The sequence below is a fragment of the Misgurnus anguillicaudatus genome, chromosome 13, assembly GCF_027580225.2.
Source record: "Misgurnus anguillicaudatus chromosome 13, ASM2758022v2, whole genome shotgun sequence".
NCBI lineage: Eukaryota > Metazoa > Chordata > Actinopteri > Cypriniformes > Cobitidae > Misgurnus > Misgurnus anguillicaudatus.
The window spans coordinates 10,531,532-10,541,498 of NC_073349.2; the positions used below are offsets into that span (position 1 = coordinate 10,531,532).

Genomic DNA, 9,967 nt, shown 5'->3' on the forward strand with positions numbered 1-9,967 from the left:
AATGTAAATAACATAAATCCACCTGTTATGTTGTAACTGGCATTTTTACTCTGATGAGTTAGCAAGTTACAAAGCTATCCAGGTGGTGGAGCCAGCTGCTAAACTTACCTGTTAGGAGTCATGAGTAGAAGCCTTTCCTTGCCATTTTCACATGCTGGATGAAACATACATATTTACGTTTTATTGCTTTTGCTAAAGTTCTTATACAAAGCAAATGTGCATTCAAGCTATACACTTTTTTGGACCATTTTTGCCTTTATTTGAGTACAGGGTGGAAAAAGAGGAGAGTATGGGAAAGTGTGTCTGCACCATATGTCGGAGCACTGCCCATTACACTATCGACTCTGACCAAGCTATACAGTTTATCAGTAGGGGAGAGCGGGGCACAACCTAACACTTTATGAATTTGGCTCTATCATTCAAAAAATATTTATGTTTGATTTTCATTTTTTTACACTATCAACACACACATCTCTGCTAAAAATGAACACTTAAAGTTTGTGGGACCTACCGTTATAATACAATTACACAGAAAGTGACAGGAGTGCAAACATTAAACTAACCTCATAGGTGGGATTCATTATAACAAACAGAGGGTTTGTTGTTACACCTGCTAGAAATTTTGGTTTAAACACAAATAATTCAATACAATTCTGACTATATACTAAAGGCGGACTTTTCAGGCGAGTCGAAGTACTCCCAAAAGTGCTATTACGCCATAAAATATAGTTCCTCTTTTAAATCCGCTTAGAAAAGCGCTACGTTTTATTTTGTACCACCAAACTTGCTCGTATAACTACTCGTCTTAAATAGGAAAAACGTTGATGTGTTTGGTCACTTCTAACTTTATCTCTGATTGGTACCATTGAATGAATGGGGCTAAGCTAAATGCTATCGAAGCGTCGCAGCACGCTCCAGCGCTTACGTGCACGCACACAGATGATAGAGGGATGTATCAACAATTCTTAGTTAAGGTAATAACATATTTTAATATTGAAAATGAGTAGACTATTCCTTTAACACTGTGTGACAACTAACCCCGCTGTGTAAAATGTTTTCAATCCCAGCTATCAGTTACTAGGAGTTGCTGACATGTTTCAAAATGGTGTTATGTTTTAGGTACCAAGACAGTGATTAAAATAATATAAGGTTGGATTTGGTGACTTACACAACCAACTTAGAAATTAAAAAAAAAAAAAACATAAGATGAAGAAATGTACTTTTATGCCTCCAAAATACTCTTTGTTCAATATTTTAACCAAAACACATCAAAAATTTTCACAAATTCACAGACACAGATCTTCTGACAGTAAAAGAAAAGACTAAAAGCACAGATTGCTCGGCCCTGTATAAATATGTAAAGTTGCCCTGTTAAAATTAACCCGGCGTTAGTTTGTGCCCCGCTCACACCTATGTATGTGTGTTACCTAGGGATCGAACCTGTGACCTTTGTACTTCTAATGCAATGCTCTTACAGTTGATGATAGAGATGCACCGATATGAAATTTCTCTTCCGATACCGCTCAACGAATATTAGGAGTGATGTCTGCCGATACCGATAGTTTGGTGGTTTTACCCTTTATACTTTATTTTAAATAAATAATAATTAATGACAAAGGTTTGTAAGAAATACAAATAAAAACTTTATTCTCTTCAAAGTAACTAGTCCTAGTTATACTGTAAACATACCTATTACTCAAATTAACATTTTAAAATCACATGAAGAAATACATTCTGAATATTAAAATAGTATTTCTATTGATTTATGAGTTAATAATTCATTTAATTACTATCAAAACTTAACATTAAGCTAGTGATGTTTCTTAAAGCTGCAAAAGATCTCTTGACAGAAACGCAATAAAATACACATAACTACACTCACCTAAGGATTATTAGGAACACCTGTTCAATTTCTCATTAATGCAATGGTGTAATGGTGTGGGGGATGTTTTCTTGGCACACTTTAGGCCCCTTAGTGCCAATTTGGTATCATTTAAATGCCACGGCCTACCTGAGCATTGTTTCTGACCATGTCTATCCCTTTATGACCACCATGTACCCATCCTCTGATGGCTTTTTCCAGCAGGATAATGCAGCATGTCACAAAGCTCGAATCATTTCAAATTGGTTTCTTGAACATGACAATGAGTTCACTGTATTAAAATGGCCCCCACAGTCACCAGATCTCAACCCAATAAAGCATCTTTGGGATGTGATGGAACGGGAGCTTCGTGGCCTGGATGTGCATCCCACAAATCTCCATCTACTGCAAGATGCTATCCTATCAATATGAGCCAACATTTCTAAAGAATGCTTTCAGCACCTTGTTGAATCAATGCCATGTAGAATTAAGGCAGTTCTGAAGGAGAAAGGGGGTCAAACACAGTATTAGTATGGTGTTCCTAATAATCCTTTAGGTGAGTGTATATTTTCAGTGGTGTATAAAGACCTTATATAATAAACGGTATTGTTTTAATTATCTTAGAATGAGACGTTTTTATCTACATACACCGCGGGTCTTCTTACATGAAAGTCGTTGTCATGTTTCTACAGTAGCTAGAAATGGACAAACTACTCTACTGAGCGCGTTTCGTCACTACTTTGTCCTAGATGATGACATGTTTGTCCTGTGGTGTCTACCGTAGCTTCTCTATGCGTTTCGAAATTGATGTTAGTTGCAATTCGAAATATCATTGCTAGATGCCGCTAAAAACCCACACTGGACCTTTAACATTTCCTTTATACACAACACAGTTTAATGCATTTAATTGACATGAATAACGGGCCAATAATTTTTTATTACAATTTTATTGTTTTGATTACTATTTTTATTTATTTATTTAAATACTGCCTGATAGTGTGCAGATACCTTTAGCGGCAGATACGGATTATTGGCCGATATATCGGTGAATCACTAGTTTTTATAAAAAGTATGCTAACATAAAAGCATCAAAAGCACATCAGTTGTTGCACCTGCTTGATGACGTTGCAGGAAATTCCTGAATCGAACCAAAATGCTTTAGGCCTTGATTTAGGATTAGAAATTAGGTTAGTCAGCCTTACACTAGGCCAGCGTCAAACCTTACTGGCTATGCACCTGCCGTACAGGCTGCTGTCTGAGTAAAACACAAAATGATGGCAGTATGTCATGACCATCCTATCTTTAGCTTTCCTGCTCTACTCCACAGAAGATCAACACAGCTGGAGCTATTTTTAGATTTCAGACTGGTAAATAACGGACGGTAGTGCATGTTCCCCTCCTCCATCGCCATCCTGCATGCTAGTGAAAACAAAAGACTGAAGTATGGTCTCATAGCAACATCTCATAATTAACGGTAAGCACATTAGCATCAATCGCTCAGATTGAACTATGCAGTATATTATGTAGACCAATACCAATAGGTTCTAGTGTAGCTTCCTTTGTTTCAGCATTCAGAGGGAAGCTACTGTTGCTAGGCAACTCGTGATACGGGTCAATCATATCCAGGCAGCTTCTAAAGGGGGGCTTTGGGAATACATCTCCATTTCGGTTCATGAAATGTTAATGCTGGCACATCTGCTGGAATCCCGTCTTACTCAGCTTATATGAGTGACATTGTTGTTATACTGCCAGACTGAGAGAGTGGGTTCAATGTGTTTTTAGATTATTAATAATAAGCTGCATAAGCATTAGATGATTATAACCTTAAGTATCTGTCACTGATCTAATGTACCTACACTTATTCACACATAATAATATTTTGCTTTGATTTGAAAACCACCACATAAAGAAAGTGTTTTAGATTATAAAGCATTTATTACAGCATAGCGTCCCATGCATCTAATAAATTGAAATATATTTAAAATATATATCAGACGATACTTTCAATACTTTCATTTAATTTAAGCATTTGGCAGACACTGTTATCCAAAGCTACATTGTTTATCAGTATATATATATACATATATATATATTTAAAAAAATAAAAACTCCGTGAAGGTTGACAGATTTTTTTGTATTTGTTAAAAATCTGTTGTTGAGGCTGAAATTGAAATGTATTGTCAATAAATTAATATAGAGCAACAAAATAGCAAAATCCACTGGAAAATATTTTAGGCTACATTCCTCAAAATAAGTTTAATATACAGTATGCTTAATAAAGATAAGGGAACAATAAAAATGGGACACATTATACTTACTCGTAGGGATGACCGAGTGGTTGCTCTTTGCGCGCTATTTACCTTCACATTGTATTAAGTTCACGTAACCTAATTATGATACTACAACGGACAAAGGACAGTGGACGGAGAGTGCACAACATACAGCAGCTCGCGCTCGGCACGCGCCAGCCTCTTCAAAAGAGCGCGCGCCCCAGCAGGCAACACGAGGTCTCTCTCGCCGAATCGACAGCAGATTTACATTAAATCGTATGAGAAGTTGGTCGGTATCAGACAGATTTGTGCGCTGTAGTGGAGACAGATGAGGAGCGCGCTGGAGTACACGAGGCTCTGTCCGACTGAGTTTCTCTCATCACCGCATCTTATTCAAACTAAATCATGGTACAAAACATCATTGTGCTGTTTATCCGCAGGAGACTCAGTCAACGGCCGGCCGTTGAAGAACTGGAAAGCAGAAATATCTTAAAACGTGAGTATCTATCTATCTATCTATCTATCTATCTATCTATCTATCTATCTATCTATCTATCTATCTATCTATCTATCTAATTATCTATCAGTATCTGGTCATACTTTATTGATAAAAATTATTCTCATGTACTTGTAGGGTTAGGATTAGGGTATGAGATTCACTTCAAGTCATACATATTAAAAAATATAATACATTTTTGTATAAAAAATGAAAATGTTAACAAAATTTTATTTGTAAACATTTCAAACATTAAAGAAATACACGTTCAGAACAAAAAATTATATTTCATTATTTTATTTCATTTATGATATATTATCATTTATATATATGGGAAGAGTTTCGTTGCAAAAGATAAGTTTTTTTAATTTTTCAGAAATCTCGCATTTGGTTTGTTTTGATTTAAAGTATCACCATAAAAAAAAAAAATAACATGATAAATTAATAAAAAACATGTTTTCACAAAAATTTTAAAAACCGCATTTATCTCGTTTTGCAACGAAACTCTTCATATATATACAGTATATGAAAATCATAAATAAAATAAAATAATGAAATATAATATTTTGATCTGAACGTCTATGTTTGAAGTGTTTAAAAAAAATTGTTAACATATTCATTTTTTTATACAAAAATGTATTATATTTTTTACTACAGTATGTATGACTTGAAGTGAATAATAAAATTAATGTGAAGACCTTTAATACTGTTAAATATATCTCATATTTGCAAATGTGTCATTGCATAGTTTTGATGAACTTACTATTCTACTATTTCGGGTAAAAAAAGTGCACTTAAATACACTTTACAAGTACTTAGTAAATTTACTATTCACACACATAAAATATTTACTTTATATTCTTTAGTACTCTTATTAAGATAAACTTAAAGGAGTAGTTCACCCCAAAATAAAAATCTTTCTTTATTTACTTATTTACCGTCATGTTGTTACAAACCTGTATAATTTTCTAATTCTCTCTAATTTTCTTTGTTCTGATAAACATAAAAATAAAACATATTTTTCCTACTATGGAAGTCAATGGGGCCTCTGATCTGTTTGTTTACAAACATTCCTCAAAATATCTTCCTTTGTGTTCATCAGATAAAAGAAATGAATACATGTTTGTAACAACATGAGGGTGAGTAAATGACAGAATTTTCATATTTGGGTGAACTATCCCTTTAAGAACATGTACTGTGCTAATTTGAGAAACCATTTATTTCAATAAACTAAAAATCAATTGAAGTATTACTTTCGGAAGTTTTTAGCATACTTTATTGAAATACTTCAATAGTTGAACTATACTTTTAATTTGTTTTTTTTTTGTAATGTATAACTGTAGCAAAAAAATATTTAGTACACTTAAAGGCGGAGTCCACGATGTTTGAAAACGCTTTGGAAAAGGAGACGGGCCAACTACCAAAACACACTTATAGCCAATCAGCAGTAAGGAGCGTGTCTACTAACCGACATCCTTGCCGGGTTGCGTATGTGTGAGGCGGGTCTATCAACCAAAGGTCCAGATTCTATTGGGGTAGGGGCGTGTTTGTTTAGGTGATTTCAAATATCAACATTGGCTTTCAAACATCGTAGACTCCGCCTTTAAGTATAAGCCAACCTTTTTTTTATCTCAGATGTGAAAAAACCAAACTGACCCTTAACTTTAAAACAGAATACATACATGTGTTGATAATAACTGCTATCTACCTACGGTAACACAAAATAGCAAGAAAATTAAATTAAGCAGATTGTTGTTATCTGTCAGATAAGATACAGCTGTTCAAAACAAGTATTTCTCAAACATGTTTGTTAGAGATGCGAGTCACAGTGACCCCTGTGCGAGCATCAGATTCTGCTCTGTCATTGTCCTGTGGTTGATTACCTCACCCTCATTGTGTCTGATCATCATCTGTTTTTCAGAGAGAAATGATCAGACAGAGCAAGAAGAACGGAGAGAGATCAAACAGCGGCTTAATAGAAAGGTATACATCTACATTTAGGCTGCTGGTATGTCAAATGCATTTTGGGCTACTATATTTTTTGCTAACATACAGCCATTTCAAATTGAAATGCATAAATCAAGATGGATTTAATTTAATGATCAGTTTAAAGGAAACAGATACAAAGTCAGATTTCTTATTTATAAATGAATTATTAGTTGTGTTTTTCAACTATTATATACTAATAAAGTGCTTGGCTATGTGATTGTGTATTAATTGACACGTTTGATTGATGCCTGTAATTCCAAGAAACCACACAGGACAGAATAATGCTGCGTTTACACTAACCGCGTTTCAGGCGTCAAAATCACGTCTACCGCGCCTGAACAGTTTGAATGCATTCGCGCGTGTAGAGCGAAGTAGACGCGCGGAAAAAGCAAGCATTTGACGCGCGTCATAGGCAAAATCTTCTTGTGGGAGGGGCAAGTGCTATGAGGTTGTCTGTTTGCAAGATGACTGATGTTGATTGACTGCTTACGGACAATATCAAGCGTTCCTTCAGGTTGAATGAGTAACTCCGGGCGGGGCTGCCGCCACAGCAGCAAGCAGGCTCCTGATTGGTTAACGCGGGCGAAATTCCGCCAAAGTTCAAATTTTTCAACTCGGGCGTCAGCCGGCAATTCGCGTCATACGCAAAATGCACAAAAAACACCATTCGCGTGTACCGTGGCAGGCGATCAATTTGCGCGAACTAGACGCGCGAATGAGGCGGATTCGCGTCTTCCGTGCCAAATGCCTCATCCGCGCCACGAGACCTCCAGACACGCGTCAACGCGTCTTCACATTGACTTAACATTGAAATCACTCCCGCTTCATGCCTCTAACGCGGCTGGTGTAAACGCAGCATAAAACTGCTCTCATGTCAAATTGGTCGAAAGCATGAACTGCTTTAAAAAAATCAATAACACCATGTATGATCATATTATACATACAGTATTCTACTAAGTTAACTGTTAAAACCTTGCTTTTTACTTTATAGCTCAACCAGAGGCCAACAGTCGATGAACTAAGGGAAAGAAAGATTCTCATCCGCTTCAGTGACTATGTCGAGGTTGCCAAAGCCCAGGATTATGACCGGAGAGCTGACAAACCCTGGACGAGACTGTCCGCAGCCGACAAGGTACAGAATGCTGATGTCAGCAAAGCTCTTTGTTTAGTCTTAAGAGTTTAAACCTCCAGTTTTTCGTTAAATTTGGTAAACGTGATGCATTTGTGAAGCATATAAAAACAAATCGAATTAGTGTCAGTAGTCCACATGCTTTTAGGATTTTAAATAGCCTGCCTACATCACTATGTTTACTCTTAATAGAGAGCCCCTGGTTCACTCTCAGTGTATCAGGTCACTTGAGGAGCCCATTAAAGTGGCTTTTTATTTTACAGGCAGCCATTCGCAAAGAGCTCAACGAGTTCAAAAGCACCGAGATGGAGGTACACGCTTCAAGCAAGCACCTTACAAGGTCAGTATGTTTGTGCGGTCTTCTCTTAGAAATTTATCTGTGCTATTTTTAGAGTAGACAAACCGAGAAAGCTAAAGATACACAGCTTTATGTAATCTTGTTATAGGTGGTATTTGCACCATCACACACTCATATATAATCATTAATTATAATCAAGTCTTGTTCTAGTACATCATTGTCGTGATTGGTAAAGTCACCTTGGTTGATTTGTCTGTCCTCAACCAGGTTTCACAGGCCCTAAGGGAGGGTTTTCTTCTGTGAAGAAAATACCGCAAGTGACGTCTTTGTTATAATCCTGGAGGTGCCTCTTCCAGAGCCGCCGCGTCGGCCTTGGGATTCCCTTATTCTTCCAGCGCCCTGGGCCGGATGCTGTTTTGGTGTGGTTAATGCTGGAGGCTGCGTCTCCACGGTGGGGGGCGGCCGCAGGGAGAAACCTGAGGAAATTCTGCGGCCACATTAAACATGTAGTCGATGGATGAGGAATTGAGTTTTTGATGTTTTTAAACCGGACTGCATTTCAGTGACTGCTAAGAAAAGATGAAGTCGTTCTGGTTTAATGTTTGTGTACATGTAACCAGCTCCGCTCTGAAGAACTAAACAAAAAAATAGAAAAAGTAAAAAAATACAGTACGAAGAAAAGAAACAAAAAACGTCTGGGTTGATAAGCCTGCTAATAAAATGAGTTTCATATTTACTGTACAGAAGTCCGTCTGAACAGGGTTGTTCATGTCATCACTTGGAAAAATAATCTTTGTAAGCACTACTTGTCTTCAAAATATAAAACTTTTTGAAATACCCCTTGTTTTGTTTTTAATACACATGTATGATTTTTAAGAGGCATCTTTTCAGTATTATCAATGACTTTGTTACTGACTAAATTAATCTTAGGCCCTGTGTCCACTAGGGATGGGCACGGATATTCGAATATTCGATCGGCAATAATAATTCGAATTTAAAAAATGCTATTCGAATGTTTGTTTGTTTTTAATGTGCCACCTTATTTAATGCTTTTTCACTTCATCTATACTCTTTTACAGACTTAAATGTAAGATATACATGAACATTAATTCGTATATATTTCTGATTGTTTGGCAATGCAGATTGCAGACGAATTTAAGTTTTTTTTCTTTTATCTCCGGGTTTGGCCGCGCCGTGCCATATTTGGCAAGTGAGGGCTCACGTGTTATTAAACGTGCTTCACCGCCGCCCGCATCAACACATCATGAGAGATTTGTAAGCTTTCTGTTATAAAGTCTACTTTATTTTGTTAATAACAAGACAGACACGGAGAACGAAATGAAACGGAGAACATTTATAATATGCGGTGCTCTTTCAAAAATGAACCGGATAACTGCACATGGCTGTTTAAAAGCAAAGCAAAGCTCCGTCTTTGTGAAATCTTGTAAAATTAAGCTAACGTTAGTAACTTATACAGATATTCAATCTTGTTCAGTCCGTCTGTTGTTTTTATCCGATAACCATCATCACGTGCAACACGAGGAAGAGTTTTCTCCGCAGCACCGGCATTGTATCTAGTCAGAAGAACGGGCTTTCACCGAAGCAGGTAGGGTAAAGATGGTTTCTTTATTCACAAATACATGTCAAACTAAACTGAGAAGATATTTATATTTTGACTGAGCAGTCGGTTATGTAGATGCGATTTTTCGTTTGAACCCGGCTCTTATTTGGAGTCAGTTTAATGGTTTAAATGATGATAGCCTACTTTGTCAAGTCCGAAACTTTAAACTTCGCAAGTCCTCAATCTTCGCTTAGATTTGGGGTTATTGTATAATATTTGGTATAATATAATGTATGTAAGATCCAACAGTAATGAATTCATACTAACGACCGACTTGAAACTAAGGGTTTGACTGACTCAGAC

At 36.6% G+C, this 9,967-nt stretch overlaps 1 protein-coding gene across 1 annotated transcript in view; it reads left to right on the forward strand.

Moving 5' to 3' along the window:
- phactr3a (phosphatase and actin regulator 3a) overlaps nucleotides 1-8,880 on the forward strand; it is a 50,359-nt gene extending 41,479 nt beyond the window's left edge. Inside the window, exons 8-12 of the mRNA XM_055188952.2 lie at nucleotides 4,572-4,627; nucleotides 6,549-6,610; nucleotides 7,608-7,748; nucleotides 8,009-8,085; nucleotides 8,311-8,880. Of these exons, the coding sequence (XP_055044927.2) occupies nucleotides 4,572-4,627; nucleotides 6,549-6,610; nucleotides 7,608-7,748; nucleotides 8,009-8,085; nucleotides 8,311-8,326 (352 nt within the window). The 3' untranslated portion in view covers nucleotides 8,327-8,880. The remainder of the gene's footprint in view (nucleotides 1-4,571; nucleotides 4,628-6,548; nucleotides 6,611-7,607; nucleotides 7,749-8,008; nucleotides 8,086-8,310) is intronic.
- Nucleotides 8,881-9,967: the final 1,087 nt, after the last annotated feature.